The following is a 22,388-nucleotide window of genomic DNA, read 5'->3' on the forward strand; positions in this document are numbered from 1 at the left end:
TACAGTAAGTTTTGTGATAATGGCTGTGAGTGTTTTTGTGACTAGGCTCTGACCTGACATAATCATATGGTGTGCTTTTGCTGTAAAGTATTTTTGAAATCGGACACGATGGGTAGATTAACAAGAAGTTAAGCTTTAATTTGGTGTATTGCACTTGTGAATGTATGAAAGTTACATATTTGAGAAGCGGAATGTTGTCGAGGGGTTCCGCTGAGCTAGCCCTCCTGTTGTCGTTTGACCCCACATGGATTACGACAGTGTCAGCACCCGGCATCTGTGGTAGAACAGTCGGAAGCAGCCTTGTTATATCCTGTACTCGTGCTCCTGGGTAGCACAGGGTTTTTGCTTTGGGGACCGAGATGTTTCTCACCATAGAGCTGCCTATGATGACAGCTGGTGATGTTGAATGGGCCGGTCTCTCAGGCAGCCTCATGGTCTGGTGAGGATTTGAACCCGAGGTAGAAGCCACCGGAGAGGGAGACAGAGCCGAAGACGCAGGTACCTCCGGATCCGATCTTGATTGGGAAGCCACCACTGACGAAGGCGCCACAACCTCTGGATCCAGGTTGAAAGCTGTTTCTGGTCTTTGTCAGTTCCAGGCTCAACATCTCCATGGAGACCCCCGTTGCCAGAGGACATCTTCTTCGACTTACACGGCGAGTGACGTACCTCCATGACTGGTTGGTTGGGTCGAGATCAGCTCCGTTCTCCAGGGAAGGGGGAGAACCCTGCCTAGCACCGGCCAGTCGGCTGTGGAGAGCCGATACGGTGATGAAACTTCCACCAGACCAGTGCGGCTTCCGGCTAGTAGTTAAACTAAACTAAACTTTCAACTCATACAAGGAGAAGACTGATCAGAGATGCAGCCAAGAGGCCCATGATCACTCTGGATGAACTTCAGAGATCTACAGCTGAGGTGGGAGACTCTGTCCATAGGACAACAATCAGTCGTATATTGCACAAATCTGGCCTTTATGGAAGAGTGGCAAGAAGAAAGCCATTTCTTAAAGATATCCATAAAAAGTGTCGTTTAAAGTTTGCCACAAGCCACCTGGGAGACACACCAAACATGTGGAAGAAGGTGCTCTGGTCAGATGAAACCAAAATGGAACTTTTTGGCAACAATGCAAAACGTTATGTTTGGCGTAAAAGCAACACAGCTGAACACACCATCCCCACTGTCAAACATGGTGGTGGCAGCATCATGGTTTGGGCCTGCTTTTCTTCAGCAGGGACAGGGAAGATGGTTCAAATTGATGGGAAGATGGATGGAGCCAAATACAGGACCATTCTGGAAGAAAACCTGATGGAGTCTGCAAAAGACCTGAGACTGGGACGGAGATTTGTCTTCCAACAAGACAATGATCCAAAACATAAAGCAAAATCTACAATGGAATGGTTCAAAAATAAACATATCCAGGTGTTAGAATGGCCAAGTCAAAGTCCAGACCTGAATCCAATCGAGAATCTGTGGAAAGAACTGAAAACTGCTGTTCACAAATGCTCTCCATCCAACCTCACTGAGCTCGAGCTGTTTTGCAAGGAGGAATGGGAAAAAATGTCAGTCTCTCGATGTGCAAAACTGATAGAGAAATACCCCAAGCGACTTACAGCTGTAATCGCAGCAAAAGGTGGCGCTACAAAGTATTAACTTAAGGGGGCTGAATAATTTTGCACGCCCAATTTTTCAGTTTTTGATTTGTTAAAAAAGTTTGAAATATCCAATAAATGTCGTTCCACTTCATGATTGTGTCCCACTTGTTGTTGATTCTTCACAAAAAAATACAGTTTTATATCTTCATGTTTGAAGCCTGAAATGTGGCAAAAGGTCGCAAAGTTCAAGGGGGCCGAATACTTTCGCAAGGCACTGTATAAGACATGCCACCAAAGGTCTCTTCACAATCCCCAAGTCAAGAACAGACTATGGGAGGTGCACAGTACTACAGAGAGCCATCACTACATGGAACTCTATTCCACATCAGGCAGCTGATGCAAGCAGTAAAATCAGATTTAAACAACAGATACAAATACACCTTATGGAACGTCGGAGACTGTGAAGAGACACACATACAGTACTGTCACGCCACCTGATCTGTTTCACCTGTCCTTGTGCTTATCTCCATCCCCTCCAGGTGTCGCCCATCTTCCCCACTTATCCTCTGGGTATTTATACCTGTGGTTTCTGTCTGTGCCAGTTCGTCTCGTTTGTCAAGCTTACCAGCGTTCGTCCTGTCATCTCCTGTCTTTTCACAGCCTATTTTTTTCTCGCCATCCTGGTTTTTGACCCTTGCCTGTCCTGACCTTGTACCTGCCCCCTGACCCCTCTTCCCATTCCTAATCCTGAGCCTACCTGCCTTCCTGTACCTTTACTCCATCTCTGGATTACTGAACACTGCCTGTCCCTGACCTTGAGCCTGCCTGCCTTCCTGCACCTTTGCTCCTACTCTGGGATTGTCGACCCCTGCCTGCCTTGACCTGTTATTTTCTTGCCCCTGTGGGTACAATAAACATTGTTACTTCACACAGTCTGCACTTGGGTCTTACCTTAGTACGATCTGGCCATGACTGGCCCATCAGACTTGGACCAGCTCCCCAATGCCGTCTCCTCCCAAGGAGCCACCATTGGTAGGCACGAGAAGTTGCTTCATTGTCTGATGGAAGGGTTCCAGGCCGTGGTCGAACGTCATGACCTAGCCTTCCGTGGGTTGCCTACTAGGCAGCCTACCACGACGGTAACCTCCCAGCCCCTCTATAACCCGGCTGTTAGCAGCACTGTCACACCGGTTTCCCGGGAACCCCACTTACCTCCCCCAGAGCGCTACAATGGCGATTACAGATCCTGCCAGGCCTTTCTCTCCCAGTGCTCCCTTGTTTTCGAGCTGCAGCCTCCTTCATTCCCCTCGGACCACTCAAAGATAGTGTACATTAGTTAGCGTACATTAGGGCACTCGCTTGGGCCACGGCGGTATGGGAGCAACAATCCAGCATCTTCCTCAGTCTGGAGGTATTAGTCGCTGAGTAGAGAAGTTTTCAAGGCTCCTGTGTCCGGGAGAGAGGCTGCCAGGAAGTTACTCCAGCTTCAGCAGAACACCCTCAGTGTGGCAGACTATGCAGTGGAGTTCCGCACGCTAGCAGAGGGTACCTGGAACATGGAAGCGCTGTTCAACACATTCCTGCACGGATTATCGGAGGAGGTAAAGGATGAGCTGGCAGCCCGAGAACTACCGACGGATCTCGACTCACGCATCGCTTTAACCATCCGGATCGATGGTCAGCTATGGGCACGTAGGAGGGAGAAGAGGTCCGATTGTGGTCCCAATCGCACACTCAGGGATCCCACCTTGCAGCTGATGAACTCCGGAAGTCCCCGACGTCTACATCCCCGAGAAGATCTGAGCTTACCCCAGTCCCTCAAAGAGCCTCAGGAGACTGCCGATTCACCTCTTCCCGAGCCGATGTAGCTCGGTAGGTTTAGGCTGTCTCCAGCCGAATACGTACCAGACTTGAGACCCAGAGCTGTTTGTATTGCGGTATTTCCGGTCATTTTGTGTACCCTCCATACTTTCCCTACCTTTTCTGTGTCTAGAGGGTCAAAAACCAGGAGGACGACCCTGTACCCGCCCGCCTGACCACTCTGCCCGTCCCTGAGCCTGCCTGCCGTCCTGTACCTTTGCTCCTACTCTGGATTATCGACCCCTGCCTGCCTTGACCCGTCGTTTGCCTGCCGCTGTAGTTACAATAGACATTGTTACTTCACACAGTCTATTTTTTTGTAATATATGTGAATGTGGCGTAGTTGTCTAAGGGAACACACTAAATGTAAATGGTAAAGTGTTATGAAATGTAATGTCATGTAATATTTTAAACTGTAAGAACATGCCTTATGTTGCTGGACCTCGGGAAGAGTAGCTGCTGCCTTGTCCTCTCCTTCATCTGCACTGATTTGAGGTGGATTTAACAAGATTTAACATCAACAATATGAAGGGTGGTACTCAGTGATGTGTTGGATTTTCCCTAAACATAATACTTTGTATTGAGGACATAAAGTATATTTCTTTGTCACATTTTAGGCATATTTACTTTAGTGTCTTATTGCAAACAGGATGCATGTTTTGGAATCTTTTTTGTACTTACTCCGCAATAATCATCTAAGTGACAGAGTAAGAAAAAATAGGCCTGTACAGAATTCAAATAGTGTTTCTATGGACTATAGTAGTAATGGGCTATAGTAGTAGTATTTAGATTTTGGTATGATCATCTTAAAACAATTCCATATGTTAGCTTAGTAGAATCCCCCCTCCATTTTGACATTATGGAGTATTGTGTATTGGCCAGTGAATATCTCAATGTATTAATTTTAATTTCAGACTGTAGCACAACATTCAAAAGGCACTCGCACATCTGAGCAATCTTATTTGCAGGTGCATGGCAACAATTGAACAATATGAAGGAAAAAGGAAACCGCACACTGCTCTTGATAGTATCACTGATCTTTAATAAGCTTTACGTATCGGCCTCACAGCCTTTGTCAGAGCTTTTGTGAATTTTTTCAAAAGCCCCACCCACATCCATTCCACACATTGAAGGGGGTTGGAGGCAAAGGAAAAACAAATAAGTGCTACCAAATATAGCAGTATGCATTTCATAAATATTACAAAAGTGTATAAATAAGACGTATGAAACACGTCTGTAAAACCACAATGAGGACATAGCAAGTTTTCATTATATCAGTGATACTACCAAGAGCAGTGTACAGTTTCCTTTTTCTTTCAGACTGTAACACAACAAAATGTGGAAAAAGTAAAGAGGTGTGAATACTTTCTGGAAATTGATCCAACTACAAAAGAGGGTTTCCGCGTGCCGCTAGTTGCCAATCTCTGGTTTAAACACTCTGCCTTGATTGCAGGTACAACCACCAACCCTACTCAGGCTGTACCACAGCTTGGGCAGACTGAGCCTGCAGCCACTGTGATGCTACCAGGGGTGCTAACTACGGCCCTGACCTCATCGCCTCCAGTTAGCCTATCAGGAGCAGGGAAAACTGTAACATCATCACCCACAGAGGAGGAGACGACAACCACTTTGATCACCACAACGACCATCACCACGGTGCACATGCCGGGTAAATGCATTGTGCGATTGCAAGCCTTAACAAGCCTAACATGTTAGGATGATGGTAGTGTTTCATAGGCATTACTTCCATAGGGTTGAGATATTTATGCATTTTCAGTCAAGTGTCCTGACTTTCTCTCTCCAGTGCAGTGCAATGCCAGTCTCTCTGGGATGGAGGGCATTGTGGAGTCTCCAGATCCTCTCTCCTCATCCCCTTACTCTCCTCTGGAGTGCACCTACAGCATCACAGTGTATCCGGGTTATGGAGTGGAAATTCAGGTAAGTCACCGTTAGTCATCAACATCATACCACTATTGTTTATTTTTTATTATTTGCACACAAGAAAAATTACAAAGCAATGGGATTAGAGTTTAAGAAGCAAGTGAAAAGTGCACATATGGGAAAGGGTCTGGAAAGGCTCCTTGATCTTGTAGGCACAAAGCGTCTAATGAAGGGGGCTGTGCTTTTATACTGATTGGTTCTCTTGTGTCTTTCTCACTCAAACAACCACTTGGACAGCCAAAAATCTAATTTTGGTTTTCATGAATTTTTACGATATAGCCCGTGTTGACTTTGTGGGTGTGGACTCTAGTGGCAAACGCTTATCAAGCACATAGGCTTGAAAATCACAGCGCCAGTTTAAGCACCACCTTCTCCCAATTCTAATTTGTCAAAATAATCCATGAAGAAAACCCAGAACCAGGAACTACTCCAGTGTTACCAATTTAGCAACCTTTTCAGTATATTTAGTAACTTTTCAGACCCCTCCAACAACGTTTAGTGGTAAAAGATTCAAGCAAGAAATGCAGTTACTTTTCGGGCTGCCTTCAGGGAGTTTGACACTGAGGGATTCTATGGTTTTGATAGCATTTAGCTAATCTTGCTAATACCAGCCTCTCTACGTCATTGATGTGAGAGTCTGGAACGGCTGCTTTGATGTGTCGGCAAGAAGCGACCATAATGAAGGGGCTGTGCCCTCAAGACTTCAAAGCAGCATCCTACGCTGGTAGGATATCCCCGTTTTGAATTTAGTCATGATCTATTGTTTTACATCGGACCGCTTAAGCCCTTCCGCTTCGAGGATAAGCAAACACACACAGTAGCTAGCTTGCACAAACTTTCAGAGTTCGGACATCGTTTGCCGCTAATCCATTTTATATTTTTGTATTCTTTATTTATTCAGGGAAAGCCCGTTGAGACCATGGTCTCAATGGGTTTTCCCTGAATTAACTGATGACCTAGTAACGGAGTGCTGTAACTGTTTTTCATAAATGTTGAGTTTTGTATTGATTGCTGTTTTGTTAGACATTGTGTTGGTTGTTGTATTGTTGTTATCAGGACCCCCTTGCGAAGGAGCAAGGGGGTCCACCACTACCAAATCAAATCAAATTTATTTATATAGCCCTTTGTACATCAGCTGATATCTCAAAGTGCTGTACAGAAACCCAGCCTAAAACCCCAAACAGCAAGAAATGCAGATGTAGAAGCACGGTGGCTAGGAAAAACTCCCTAGAAAGGCCAAAACCTAGGAAGAAACCTAGAGAGGAACCAGGCTATGTGGGGTGGCCAGTCCTCTTCTGGCTGTGCCGGGTGGAGATTATAACAGAACATGGCCAAGATGTTCAAATGTTCATAAATGACCAGCATGGTCGAATAATAATAGGGCAGAACAGTTGAAACTGGAGCAGCAGCACGGTCAGGTGGACTGGGGACAGCAAGGAGTCATCATGTCAGGTAGTCCTGGGGCATGGTCCTAGGGCTCAGGTCAGTTGAAACTGGAGCAGCAGCACGGCCAGGTGGACTGGGGACAGCAAGGAGTCATCATGTCAGGTAGTGCCTGGGCATGGTCCTAGGGCTCAGGTCCTCCGAGAGAGAGAAAGAAAGAGAGAAGGAGAGAATTAGAGAACGCACACTTAGAGTCACACAGGACACCGAATAGGACAGGAGAAGTACTCCAGATATAACAAACTGACCCCAGCCCCCCGACACATAAACTACTGCAGCATAAATACTGGAGGCTGAGACAGGAGGGGTCAGGAGACACTGTGGCCCCATCCGAGGACACCCCCAGACAGGGCCAAACAGGAAGGATATAACCCCACCCACTTTGCCAAAGCACAGCCCCCACACCACTAGAGGAATATCTTCAACCACCAACTTACCATCCTGAGACAAGGCTGAGTATAGCCCACAAAGATCTCCGCCATGGCACAACCCAAGGGGGGGGCGCCAACCCAGACAGGATGACCACATCAGTGAATCAACCCACTCAGGTGACGCACCCCTTCCAGGGACGGCATGAGAGAGCCCCAGTAAGCCAGTGACTCAGCCCCTGTAATAGGGTTAGAGGCAGAGAATCCCAGTGGAAAGAGGGGAACCGGCCAGGCAGAGACAGCAAGGGCGGTTCGTTGCTCCAGAGCCTTTCCGTTCACCTTCCCACTCCTGGGCCAGACTACACTCAATCATATGACCCACTGAAGAGATGAGTCTTCAGTAAAGACTTAACTTCTTGCTCCTACTTGAGACGCAGACGTCTCAAGTAGGCACCTGGAAATGCAAAAATGCGCTACGCTAAATGCTAAATGTACTCGTTAAAACTCAAACGTTCATTAAAATACACATGCAGGGTATTGAATTAAAGCTACACTCGCTGTGAATCTAGCCAACAAGTCAGATTTTTAAAATGCTTTTCGGTGAAAGCATGAGAAGCTATTATCTGATAGCATGCAACACCCCAAAATGCCTGAAGGCGACGTAAACAAAATAATTAGCGTAGCCGGCGCTACACAAAAACGCAGAAATAAAATATAAAACATTCATTACCTTTGATGATATTCTTTGTCGGCACTCCTATATGTCCCATAAACATCACAAATTGGTCTTTTTCCCGATTAAATCCGTCCATGAATGCCCAAAATATCCATTTGTATAGCCTGTCTGCATCAGGAAAAAAGCTCTCTTCCAACACGCAACGTCATTTTTAAAAATTATATAAGTTGCCTATATTCTTTGACAAAACACTTCAACCTACTTTTATAACCCAACTTTAGGTATTTGTAAACGTTAATAAGCGATCAAATTGATCACTGGGCGATCTGTATTCAATAGCAGCTACACAAGAAAACAGTGTCCATTTTTCAATCTTCCAAAATCGATTGAGGTAGGCTGGATGGAATGACGGATCTATTGGTAATGTCTCAAAGGATTTTTGTCAATGAAAATGACGTTTTTGGCGACATCGTGTGGAAGCTGCATCCGTCTCCATATTAAATGTGGTTTCCTTTAAACAATCCATGAAAGGGGCGCATGGATACTTTTTTTAGATTTCAGTGACCAGTTTTTCTTGCGCTTTTCGATGAAACACACGCTCTGTTATAGTCACAGCCGTGATTTAACCAGTTTTAGAAACTTCAGAGTGTTTTCTATCCACACATACTAATCATATGCATATACTATATTCCTGGCATGAGTAGCAGGACGCTGAAATGTTGCGCGATTTTTAACAGAATGTTCGAAAAAGGAGGGGGTAGGATAAAGAGGTTGAGACCGAGTTTGCGTCTCTGACATGGGTAGGCAGACTGTTCCATAAAAATGGAGCTCTATAGGAGAAAGCCCTGCCTCCAGCTGTTTGCTTAGAAATTCTAGGGACAATTAGGATGCCTGCGTCTTGTGACCGTAGCGTACGTGTAGGTATGTACGGCAGGACCAAATCAGAGAGATAGGTAGGAGCAAGCCCATGTAATGCTTTGTAGGTTAGCAGTAAAACCTTGAAATCAGCCCTTGCTTTGACAGGAAGCCAGTGTAGAGAGGCTAGCACTGGAGTAATATGATCAAATTTTTTGGTTCTAGTCAGGATTTTAGCAGCCGTATTTAGCACTAACTGAAGTTTATTTAGTGCTTTATCCGGGTAGCCGGAAAGTAGAGCATTGCAGTAGTCTAACCTAGAAGTGACAAAAGCATGGATACATTTTTCTGCATCATTTTTGGACAGAAAGTTTCTGATTTTTGCAATGTTACGTAGATGGAAAAAAGCTGTCCTTGAAATGGTCTTGATATGTTCTTCAAAAGAGAGATCAGGGTCCAGAGTAACGCCGAGGTCCTTCACAGTTTTATTTGAGACGACTGTACAACCATTAAGATTAATTGTCAGATTCAACAGAATATCTTTGTTTCTTGGGACCTAGAACAAGCATCTCTGTTTTGTCCGAGTTTAAAAGTAGAAAGTTTGCAGCCATCCACTTCCTTATGTCTGAAACACATGCCACATATCTACAGTACAAAATCCATGTGTATGTGTCTGTATAGCATGTGTTTGTGCCTATGTATGTGTTGCTTCACAGTCCCCGCTGTTCCATAAGGTGTAGTTTTATCTGTTTTTGAAATCTAATTTTACTGCTTGGTAATGACAGACTGTCGTTTCTCTTTCCTTATTTGAGCTGTTCTTGCCTTAATATGGACTTGGTCTTTTACCAAATAGGGCTGTCTTATGTATACCATCCCTACCTAGTCACAAAACTACTGATTGGCTCAAATGCATTAAGAAGGAAAGAAATTCCACAAATTAACATTTAACAAGGCAAACCTGTTAATGGAAATGCATTGCAGGTGAGTACCTCATGAAGCTGGTTGAGAGAATGCCAAGAGTGTGCAAAGCTGAAAAATATATATATTTTGATTTGTTTAACACTTTTTTGGTTAGTAAATGATTCCATGTGTGTTATTTCATAGTTTTGATGTATTTATTCTACAATGTACAACATAGTAAAAATAAAGAAAAACCCTTGAATGAGGAAGTGTTCTAAAACTTTTGACTGGTACTGTATGTACCAGGTACTGTAATACATTACTGGTACTGTAATACATTTAAACTCCGTTTTTCACAATTCCTGACATTTAATCCTAGTAAATATTCCCTGTTTTAGGTCAGTTAGGATCAACACTTTATTTTAAGAATGTGAAATGTCAGAATAAAGGGGCCTCCCGGGTAGAAAAGGTAGAAAGTGGTTAAGGGCGCTGTACTGCAGCGCCAGCTGTGCCATCAGAGTCCCTGGGTTCGCGCCCAGGCTCTGTCGTAACCGGCCGCGACCGGGAGGTCCATGGGGCGATGCACAATTGGCCTAGCGTCGCCCGGGTTAGGGAGGGCTTGGTCGGTAGGGGTGTCCTTGTCTCATCGCGCACCAGCGACTCCTGTGGCGGGCTGGGCGCAGTGTACGCTAACCAAGGTGGCCAGGTGCACGGTGTTTCCTCCGGCGCATTGGTGCGGCTGCCTTCCGGGTTGGATGTGCGCTGTGTTAAAGAAGCAGTGCGGCTTGGTTGGTTGTGTATCGGAGGACGCATGACTTTCAACCTTCGTCTCTCCCGAGCCCGTACGGGAGTTGTAGCGATGAGACAAGATAGTAGCTACTACAACAATTGGATACCATGAAATTGGGGAGAAAAAGGGGTAAAATAAAAAAAATACATGTCAGAATAATAGTTTGGTATCATTGCCTTTTAAAATTGTTTAACTTGGGTCAAACGTTTCGGGTAGCCTTCCACAAGCTTGGGTGAATTTTGGCCCATTCCTCCTGACAGCTGTTGTAATTGAGTCAGGTTTGTAGACCTTGCTCACACATGTTTTTCAGTTCTGCCCACAAATGTTCTATTAGATTGAGGTCAGGGCTTTGTGATGCCCACTCCAATACCTTGACTTTGTTGTCCTTAAGCCATTTTGCCACAACTTTGGAAGTATGCTTGGGGTCATTGTCCATTTGGAAGACACATTTGCGACCAAGCTTTCACTGATGTCTTGAGATGTTGCTTCAATATATCAACATAATTTTCTGTCCTCATGATGCCATCTATTTTGTGAAGTGCACAAGTCTCTCCTGCAGCAAAGCACCCCCACAACATGATGCTGCCACCCCAGTGCTTCACGGTTGGGATGGTGTTCTTCGGCTTGCAAGCCTCACATTTTTCCTCCAAACAAAACAATGGTCATTATGGTCAAACAGTACTATTTTTGTTTCATCAGACCAGAGGACATTTCTCCAAAAAGTACGATCTTTGTCCCCATGTGCAGTTGCAAACCGTAGTCTGGCTTTTTTTTATGGCGGTTTGGAGCAGTGGCTTCTTCCTTGCTAAGCGGCCATTCAGGTTATGTCGATATAGGACTCGTTTTACTGTGGATATAGATACTTTTGTACCTATTTAATCCAGCATCTTAACAAGGTCCTTTGTTGTTGTTCTGAGATTGATTTGCACTTTTCGCACCAAAGTACATTCATCTCTAGGAGACAGAACACGTCTCCTTCTTGAGCAGTATGACGGCTGCGTGGTCCCATGGTGTTTATACTTGTACAGATGAACATGCATTTGGAGATTGCTCCCAAGGATGAACCAGACTTGTGGAAGTCTACAATTCTTTTTCGGAGGTCTTGGCTGATTTATTTTGATGTCATGATGTCAATCAATGAGGCCCAGTTTGAAGGTAGGCCTTGAAATATATCCACAGTTACACCTCCAATTGACTCAAATGATGTCAATTAGCCTATCAGAAGCTTCTAAAAACATGACATTATTTTATGGAATTTTCCAAACTTCTGTCCCACTGGAATTGTGATACAATGAATTATAAGTGAAATAATCTGTCTGTAAACAATTGTTGGACAAATGACTTGTGTCATGCACAAAGTAGATGTCCTAACCGACTTGCCACAACTATAGTTTGTTAACAAGAAATTTGTGGAGGGGTTGAAAAACTAGTTTTAATGACTCCAACCTAAGTGTATGTAAAGTTCTGTCTTCAACTGTATGTGCTGAGAGAAGGACAGTGCACCGTCTAGCCATACTCCCAAGTACTTGTATGAGGGGACTACTAAAAGCTCTAAACCCTCAGAGGTAGTAATGACACCTGTGGTAAGAGGGGCGTTCTTCTTACTAAATCACAACCTTTGATTTGGAGGTGTTCAGAACAAGGTTAAGGGTAGGGAAAGCTTATTGGACACTAAAAAAGCTTTGTTGTAGAGTATTTAACACAAAATCCAGGGAGGGGCAGGCTGAGTATACGACTATCATCTGCATATAAATGGATGAGAGAGCTTCCTAATGCCTGAGCTAGGTTGTTGATGTAAATTGAGAAGAGCGTGGGGCCTAGGATTGAACCTTGGGTTACTCCCTTGGTTACTGGCAGTGGCTGAGACAGCAGATTTTCTGACTTTATACACTGCACTTTTTGAGAGGTAGTTAGCAAACCAGACCAAAGACCCTTCAGAGACACCAACACTCGACACAAGAATGGAATGGTCTACCGTATCAAAGCTTAGGCCAAGTCAATAAAAATAGCAGCACAATATTGCTTAGAATCAAGGGCAATGGTGGCATCATTGAGGACTATTAAGGTTGCAGTGACACATCCATAACCTGAGCGGAAACCAGATTGATTACCAGAGATAATACTATAGACATCAAGAAAGCCAGTCAGTTGATTATTGAGAAGTTTTTCAACACTTTTGATAAACAGGGCAAAATAGAAACAGTTAGGATCAGCTTAATCTCCCCCTTTAAATGAAGGATGAACTGTGGCTGCCTTCCAAGCAATGGGAACCTCCCCAGAAAGGAGAGACAGGTTAAAATGTTTGGAGATAGGCTTGGCGATGATAGGGGCAACAACCTTAAAGAAGAAAGGGTCTAAGCCATCTGACCCAGATGTTTTTTTGGGGTGAGCTTCTCCTTTATCACCTCGGACTCAGTAACTGCCTGCAGTGAGAAACTTTGTAGCGGGGCAGGGGAAAAAGAGGGAAAAACATCGGGGATAGTCACATTAGAAGGGGTGGGAGATGAGGAAATGTTGGACAGGCAAGGAGGCATGGCTGAGTCAAATAGGAATCCTGACTTAATGAAGTGGTAATTAAAGAGCTCCGCCATGTGCTTCTTGTCAGTAACAACCACATCATCAACATTAAGGGACATGGGCAGCTGTGAGGAGGAGGGTTTCTTCTCCAGGTCTTTAACCGTTTTCCAGAACTTCTTGGGGTTAGACCCACAGAGAGAGATCTGCTCCTTAAAGTAACTAACTTTGGCCTTCCCGGGTAACCTGAGTGCACTTATTTCTCATTTGCCTGTACGATAGCCAGTCAGCCTGATAATGCGTGTGCCGAGCCTTTCTCCAAATTCAATTCTTGAGGTGGAGTAACTCTGCAAGATCACGGTCGAACAAGGGCTGCTCCTGTTTTTAATTCTCATTTTTAACAATACCATTGAAAATATCAAAAAATAAGGTCCAAGCGTCTTCTACTGGGGTAGAAGAGAAAGAAAAGTAGGTGGGCTTGGATTCCGCAGCTACCTATTTGCTCAGAGTAGTCCTCTGCAAGCAAACAGTTGCAGTATACATAATGTGAAATCCATTCAAAATTGTGGAGAACCAGTTTTGAATAATGTAAACATGGTGGTTGGAAACCAGTGTTAGGCATTTCTACTCCTCAATGATTCCTAAATGAGTCACTAGATGTCCACCATCTCCCCTCTCCCCAGGTGAAGAAAGTGAAACTGTCCAAGGACGAGTCCCTGACTATCCTTGGCTATGGAGGGACGGGACCAGAACTCTTAGCCAATGAGACCCTAATGAGTGAGGGTCAGGTGATTCGAAGCTCAACCAATCAGGTGCAGATTTACTACCGCAGTCTCCGGCAGACCGATCATGGCATGTTCAGCCTACACTATCAAGGTAAATTCAGAGGGGCGTCTTTTCTTTTTCCAATAAAACATTTTTGAGTCAGTAAAATGTTCTTATAAGGGTGCTGTCCACAACAACGAGGGGAAGCACACCATAACTGGAGGTTATTATTTTAGTTTAATAAAAAATAAAAAATGAAACAGACATCTCATTTTTCGCATGAATGATCAAGGTATTCCATCCCAGTGAGCGCTTTGAGTGTGATGGTTTGTTCACATGTCATCCTGCTTTGTTTTGTGCAATTAATCTGTAGCTCTCTCTCTTTCCTCCATGTTTCTCACTCCCTTAATCTGTCCTACATGCAACAGCCTTCCTCCTCTCCTGCTCATTCCCTCTTTCTCCTGGGGGAGGGGGTGTGACAGTAACGGACATCCACCCCGGAGGCCAGGCCCACTTCCACTGTGACCCTGGCTTCCAGGTCAGGGGCCACGAGGTAGCCACCTGCTTGAACATGACTCAACCTCATTGGAGCTCTCCTGAACCTCAGTGTGTGGGTCAGTGTCCGCTACATTCTGACTGTAGAATCTTTGACCATGTCAATATGATTCAACAATTGTCTGGCCTGCACAGAAAATGTGTATCTGAAACGTACAATGTAGCTTTGTTGTGGCCAGTATGGGTACTGTGAGCTCATGAGAAATTGTTTGTCCACGGAAGGCCCCACATCTCATACAGTTGAGGGAAGTGTTGATGTTTCTGTGGCTGGCCCCAATGCCAGTGTCCACACACATTGTGTATAACTGATGACTCTTGATTGTTCTTCCCAAATGTCAGCTGTGTCATGTGGAGGGTGGATCCGAAATGCGACCGTGGGTAGAATCTTCTCTCCGCCTCCTCCATCTGCGAGTAACCACAGCAACGGCAATAATCTGAGCTGCCATTGGCTACTGGAGGCCAGGGAGGGACACAGGCTTCACCTCCACTTTGAGAGGGTTGCGCTGGACGAGGATGATGATAAGTAAGTTAAGATGTTAAATGGGTAATCTGCGATTGGTACATCCATTTCTTTACTTTTAAATTCATGATATATACCTTTTAATCCTTGAAAAATATAATTTATAAATGCCTCATGAGCTTCAACTGTCTTACCCCATCAGCACCCAAAATATAACCTTGTTTTTACTTCTATGTAATTGTAAACAAACACTGTATAACGTCAAAACATGTAGAAGTCTCATGGATGGTCAGTCTATGAATTTGAGAGTGGTTACATTTCTCCAGCCCCATCCCTCAGCTATTTACCAAATCAGTGCCAGGGTGACAGCGGTGTTATTGTTTAAACTGCAGATTCAGCTGCTCAATTCTACATGAATAATGTAAAACTATTTTGATTTGTTGAACACTTCTTTTGGTTACTACATGATTCCATATGTGTTATTTCATAGTTTTGATGTCTTCACTATTATTCTACAATGTAGAAAATAGTAAAAAATAAAGAAAACCCCTTGAATGAGTAGGTGTTGTAAAACCTTTGACCGGTACTGTAAGTATTCAGACCCTTTACTATGAGACTTGAAAATGAGCCGAGGTGCTTCCTGTTCCCATTGATCGTCCTTGAGATGTTTCTACAACTTGATTGGAGTCCACCTGTGGTAACTCAATTGATTAGACAGGATTTGGAAAGGCACACACTTGTCAAACAATTATGTCAAATAAGGTCAAACTGTTGACAGTGCATATCAGAGTAAATACCAGGCCATGAGGTCGAAGGAATTATCCATAGAGCAGATTGTGTTGAGGCACATATCTGGGGAAGGGTACCAAAAAATGCCTGCAGCATTGAAGGTCCCCAAGAAAACAGTGGCCTCCATCGTTCTTAAATGGAAGAAGTTTGGATCCACCAAGATTCTTCCTAGAGCTGGCCACACTGAGCAATTGGGGGAAAAGGGCCTTGGTCAGGGAGGTGACCTAGAACCCGATGGTCACTCTGACAGAGCTCCAGAGTTCCTCTGTGGAAATGGGAGAACTTTCCAGAAGGAAAATCATCTCAGCAGCACTCAATCAAATCAGACCTTTTTGGTAGAGTGGACAGGCGGAAGCCACGCCTCAGTAAAAGGCACATGACAGCCCGCTTGGAGTTTGCCAAAAGGCACCTAAAGACTCTCAGGCCATGAGAAACAAGATTTTCTGGTCTGATGAAACCAAGATTGAACTTTTTTGGCCTGAATGCCAAGCGTCACATCTGGAGGAAACATGGCACCATCACCATGGTGAAGAAGCGTGGTGGTGGCAGAATCATGCTGTGGGGATGTTTTTCAGCAGCAGGTACTGTGAGACTACCAGGATCGAGGCAAAGACAAACGGAGCAAAGTACAGAGAGATCCTTGATGAAAACCTGCTGTAGACCTCTTAGGACCTGAGACTAGGGTGAAGGTTCAACTTCCAACAGGACAACGACCCTAAGCACACAGCCAAGACAACACAGGAGTGGCTTTGGGACAAGTCTCTAAATGTCCTTGAGTGGCCCAGCCAGAGCCCAAACTTAAACCCGATCAAACATTTCTGGAGAGACCTGAACATAGCTGTGCAGCAACTCTCCCCATCCAACCTGACAGAGCTTGAGAGGATCTGCAGAGAAGAATGGGAGAAACTCCCCAAATACAGGTGTGCCAAGCTTGTAGCGTCATACCCAAGAAGACTCGAGGCTGTAATCGCTGGCAAAGGTGATTCAACAAAATTGCTGAGTAAAGGGTCTGAATACTTATGCACATTTAATATCAGTTAGGGGAGGGTTTTGCCGGCAGGGATGTCCTTGTCGGGGCGGCAGGGTAGCCTAGTGGTTAGAGCATTGGACCAGTAACCGAAAGGTTCATATCCCCGAGCTGACACGGTACAAATCTGTCGTTCTGCCCCTGAACAGGCAGTTAACCCACTGTTCCTAGGCCATCATTGAAAATAAGAATTTGTTCTTAACTGACTTGCCTAGTTAAATAAAGGTAAAATAAAAATTGCGCACTAGCGACTTCTGTGGCAGGCCGGGCATAGTGCATGCTGACACGGTCGCCAGGTGTACGGTGTTTCCTCCGACATATTGGTTCAGCTGGCTTCTGGTTTAAGTGGGCATTGTGTCAAGAAGCAGTGCGGCTTGGTTCGGTTGTGTTTCAGAGGACGCACGGCTCTCGACCTTCACCTCTCCCAAGTCCGTACGGGAGTTGCAGCGATGAGACAAGACTGTTGCTACCAATTCGATACCACGAAATTGGGGAGAAATGGGGTAAAAAAAAATATGCAAATAAATAAATAGATTGATGAGGGAAAAAACTATTTAATCAATTTTAGAATAAGACTGCAACCTAACAAAATGTGGAAAAAGTCTGTACACTTTCCAAAGGCACTGTACTCCTCCACACGTATTTTGATACTGTTCAAGTTGTTTTGTGTTTTTGTCTATCCTCAAGGGCTCCCTCTAATTCCTGATTTAGGTTTTGACTATTGTCTAGCACAATATCAAATTCCTGCTTCTGTTAATCTAATCTATGTGCACGCCCTTTGGATATCCCCAGTTTTTAATTAATTGCATCGTTCTTGTCTACTGCATTTTACATCGCAGGTCTCTATTTTTCTCTTTTTACATTTTCATCCGCTGCTGATAAAATGCCATGGTTAGGATGCCTGCATCTTGTGGTCTGGACTGTTCCAGTATTCCACACTACTATTGCATCCACACACTCTGGTTTTAAACTTCCCATCTACGCGATAATATGGACCAATTTTGTCAAATTTTGAATATTTTTCCCACCATTTATTTGGTTATTGATGCTGGTCATATGCCTTTTTTAGTGTATCTAATGCTTTGGTAACATTGTCCCCTTCTACCCCTCCCACTCCGGGAGTCTCCTGGACTCTAGAAGCCATATGTTATTTTTGTCACCCTGTATAATGATAGGAGACAGGTGCAGCAATACGTGGGGTTGGTTTTGTTTCTCCACCCAAAATAAAGTATGTCATGAAAATGATGGGGACGAAGCCTAAAACAAACACGTACTGTATATATATAACACAGGGATGTAACCCAAATAAAAGAGTGAGGTGTAAACCACTGACCTAAAACCTCTACTGCACAAACACGTAGCATGAAAGCCAATACAACAGAGCACAGGTACTCACAAGACCAATGGACATGGGACAATCGACAAGGACAATGGGGAACAGAGGGCACTTATATACACATACTAATCAGGGGGAATGGGATCCAGGTGTGCGTAATGAGACAAGACAGTCTGGGGTTGGTGGTAATGAATCCAGTTTAGTGACGTCTAGAAGGCTGGTGACTTAGACCTCCGGAGCTGGTGAACGGAATGAGCAGCATTACCAGGGGATCCGTGACAATTATTGACTCTGTGTCACCCCCCAATCTGTTAAGTAGTAACAGCTTAGCATGTGATTGGGTTGTTGTCCAATTTCTCAACATAAAATACCACTGTTCCCAACACTCCTCATTACCAAAATTACTCACAGTTGTCCTCCTATTTCCACCTAATCTGTCATGGTTCTCCGCCCCAATATGGCATGGACCAACCTCTCTCTTTATTGCTACAGTTACTACAGACGAATCATGTCAAACATTCATACACACACACCCTACAGCCTCATGGCCACCTCGGCTGGGCTTTCACCCCCCCTTATGGCTCTAGCAGGAAATCAACCCCACCCAGGATTTACCCCCTAGAATTTACCCTGCTCAGTGCTTACCTTCCGGGACATACCCTATGCATTATGGTGCTCGCAGGAACCAACCCACTCGGGATTTACCCCCTAGGACTTACCCTCCGCAGGGACTACCCTGCTCAGGCTTACCTTCCTAGACTTACCTCATACCATGAATCTACAACCAGTCATTATATAATGAGACTACTGAATGAGCTCAAGCTTTCAAGGTCTGTGTCATATTATTGTTCAGCCTACGACTTTCATCTCCACAAGATGTCGGAATGATCGGTAACAGGTGTAGGAACTGTGCTTACCTTGATTCGGACTTTCCAGTTCTACTGTAAATCGTGGTGAATCCTGCCGACAACGCCAACTGTCGTCTGCAGAATCTAACGGACTAGTCAAAGCTCAAACCAAGTTTATTCACCCAATGGGTCAAACAGCTGAAAAGACAACATCAGGTTTCCGCCAGCACAAGTATTTATACCCTACTATTAGGCGCATTCTCCTCGCACATCTAGACAGCTAATACAACTCTGTTGCTAGGCAGGAAGTTATGTGATGTGTGTAATAAAACTGTTCCTTCTCACTTCATCTGACCTGACCTGACCTTGGCCTACGTTCCTCACTAATCCACAGCTATCCAGCCTTATCAGTGACCACAACCAAGTGATTGCCTTTTCCCTCACTCAGTAACTTTCCAGACCGCTAGTTTTTATCCACCCTCCATTGACCCCACCATATACATTCCTTATACATGTACAGTGGGGCAAAAAAAGAATTTAGTCAGCCACCAATTGTGCAAGTTCTCCCACTTAAAAAGATGAGAGAGGCCTGTAATTTTCATCATAGGTACACTTCAACTATGACAGACAAAATGAGAAAAAAAATCCAGATAATCACATTGTAAGATTTGTAATGAATTTATTTGCAAATTATAGTCGCCTAATACGACTATCCCCGATGCATCTCCCTCTTTTTCCCCTGCCCCGCTACAAATTATCTCCCGAAAGGCAGTCACTGAGTCCGAGGTGCTCAAGGAGCTCCTGAAACTTGCCCCCCAAAAAACACCTGGGTCAGATGGTTTAGACCCTTCTTTAAGGTTGCTGCCGTTTTCATCGCCAAGCCTATTTCCAACCTTTTTAACCTGTTTCTCCTTTCTGGGGAGGTTCCCATTGCTTGGAGGGCATTTAAATGGGTAGATCAAGCTGATCCTAACTGTTATAGGCTTATTTCTATTTTGCCCTGTTTATCAAAAGTGTTGGAAATCTTGTCAATAATCAACTGATTGGCTTTCTTGATGTCTATAGTATTATCTCTGGTAAGCAATCTGGTTTCCGCCCAGGTTATGGATGCGCCACTGCAACCTTATATGTTCTCAATGATGCCACCATTGCCCTTGATTCTAAGCAATGTTGTGCTGCTATTTTTATTGACTTGGCCAAGGCTTTTGATACGGTAGACCATTCCATTCTTGTGGGCCGACTAAGGAGTGTTGGTGTCTCTGAGTGTTTTTGGCCTGGTTTGCTAACTACCTCTCTCAAAGAGTGCACCAGAGGAGTACCCCAAGGCTTGATCCTAGGCCCCACACTCTTCTCAATTACATAGCTCAGGCAGTAGGAAGCTCTCTCATCCATTTATTTGCAGATGGTACAATCTTAAACTTATACAATCTTAGCTTGCCCATCCCCGGATTTTGTGTTAAATGCTCTACAACAAAGCTTTCTTAGTGTCCAACAAGCTTTTCTACCTTTAACCTTGTTCTGAATACCTCCAAAACAAAGGTCATGTGGTTTGGTAAGAAGAATGCCCCTCTCCCCACAGGTGTGATTACTACCTCTGAGGGTTTAGAGCTTGAGGTAATCTCATCCAAGTAGTATGGCTAGACGGTACGCTGTCCTTCTCTCAGCACATATCAAAGCTGCAGGCTAAAGTTAAATCTAGACTTAGTTTCCTCTATCGTCATCGCTCCTCTTTCACCCCACCTGCCAAACTAACCCTGATTCAGATGACCATCCTACCCATGCTAGATTACGGAGACATAATTTACAGATTGGCAGGTAAGGGTGCTCTTGAGTGCCTAGATGTTCTTTACCATTTGGCCATCAGGTTTTCCACCAATGCTCCTTATAGGACACATCACCTCACTCTATACTCTGTAAACTGGTAATCTCTGTATACCCTTCACAAGACCCACTGGTTGATGCTTATTTATAAAACCCTCTTAGTTCTCACTCCCCACTATCTGAGATATCTACTGCAACCCTCATCCTCCACATACAACACCCGTTCTGTTCTGCATGTCACATTCTGTTAAAGGTCCCCAAAGCACACACATCCATGAATTGCTCGTCTTTTCAGTTCGCTGCTTCTAGCGACACTCAAACTGGACAGTTTTATCTCAATCTCTTCATTCAAAGACTCAATCATGGACACTCTTACTGACAGTTGTGGCTGCTTCTCGTGATGTATTGTTGACTCTTCTTTCTTGCCCTTTGTGTTGTTGTCTGTGCCCAATAATGTTTGTACCATGTTTTGTGTTGCTACAATGTTGTGTAGCTACCATGTTGTTGTCATGTTGTGTTGCTACCATGCTGTGTTGTCGTGTTGTCATTGTCATGTTTTCATGTGTTGGCCTCGGCCTCTCTTTATGTAGTGTTGTCTCTCTTGTCGTGATGTGTGTTTTTTCCTATATTTATTTATTTATTTTTAATTTTTAATTCCAGCCCCCATCCTGCAGGAAGCCTTTTGTTTTTTGGTAGGCCGTCATTGTAATTAATAATTTGTTCTTTACTGACTTGCCTAGTTCAATAAAGGTTCAATTAAATAAATAAATATGTCAGTCACTGACAGTCACTCAATTAGCCATGTCAGCTAACAATTTTTTGATTGGTAAGTTAGTCTAGCCAGCTATCTAAACTTGTTGAATGCTGACCAGGCATGCAGGGCACGTGCCCAGGGGCCCTGACCTACAGGGGGGTCCAATTGATTGTATTAGTAACTCTCATTCAGATGTCATATTAACATGGCAGAAGTCATGGAAAATTTTGTGGAATTGCAGGAAATTAGTTATAAAAAGTGAACATTTTCTCTCTACCCTGTGGCAAAATGTGTAGAAGTGCAAAAAACCTGCTTTAACACTGCAGCATTTCTCTAAGCCCCATGACAAAATGTGTAGAATTGCCAGAAATATACTTTAAAAATGTCTCTCCACCGTCAAGATGGGGCCAGTAAAATGTTTTGCCCGAGAGGTGGTGGGGCCACCCAAGCAAATCTCACGTAGGGCCCCCAAAAAGCTAGGGCCCTTTCTACTGGTATAATGCATTTAGTTAAGAGAGTTAACTAGTCTAACTCTAGTCTAAATAGATTGATTGCACAAATCAGTTGACTGATCAGTTGACTTGTAAATTATTTTAAAGAAGAGAGACACTGAAGCCCAACCCTGCAGGAACTGTGTTGGTGGGAGTGTTGCCGCCATGTTGCCATGTTGTCTCTCCACAGCCGACTGGCCGGTGCCCTGCAGTGATTCCTCCCTGAAGGGGTTTCCACCTTCCCTGGAGAATAGAGTTAGTAGGATGCTTTTGGATGACTTAGTGGATGTTCCTATTCTTGACCCTACTAAGCAGCCATGGAGGAACGTCACTCGCCGTGAAAGTTGAAAGCAGCAGCCTTTGGCAATAGGGGCCTCCTTGGCAGTGGTAAGCCCGGACCGGATACATACTTCAAACAGCTTCACCACCCTGGATCCAAAGGTTCCGGCGCCTTCGTCCCTGGGGACTTCCACTTCGAGATCAGATGCGGCGGTACCTGCATCTTTGTCCCATGTTCTGTCTTTCTCTCTGGTGGCTTCTACCTCGGTTTCAGATCTTCAGAGCTCCCACATTCATTGGGCCATGAGGGTATCTGGGCGAAA

General features: G+C 44.4%; 1 protein-coding gene across 6 annotated transcripts in view; it reads left to right on the forward strand.

The window, feature by feature from the left end:
* The window catches only part of LOC139420884 (seizure related 6 homolog (mouse)-like 2), an 82,255-nt gene that overhangs the window by 21,621 nt on the left and 38,246 nt on the right, over positions 1–22,388 (forward strand). For all 6 annotated transcript variants that reach the window (XM_071171271.1, XM_071171272.1, XM_071171273.1 and 3 more), the window contains 5 exons: positions 4,907–5,122; positions 5,258–5,391; positions 13,624–13,816; positions 14,134–14,319; positions 14,600–14,783. In XM_071171271.1, the coding sequence (XP_071027372.1) occupies positions 4,907–5,122; positions 5,258–5,391; positions 13,624–13,816; positions 14,134–14,319; positions 14,600–14,783 (913 nt within the window). The remainder of the gene's footprint in view (positions 1–4,906; positions 5,123–5,257; positions 5,392–13,623; positions 13,817–14,133; positions 14,320–14,599; positions 14,784–22,388) is intronic.

The sequence above is a fragment of the Oncorhynchus clarkii genome, chromosome 12 (assembly GCF_045791955.1).
Source record: "Oncorhynchus clarkii lewisi isolate Uvic-CL-2024 chromosome 12, UVic_Ocla_1.0, whole genome shotgun sequence".
NCBI lineage: Eukaryota > Metazoa > Chordata > Actinopteri > Salmoniformes > Salmonidae > Oncorhynchus > Oncorhynchus clarkii.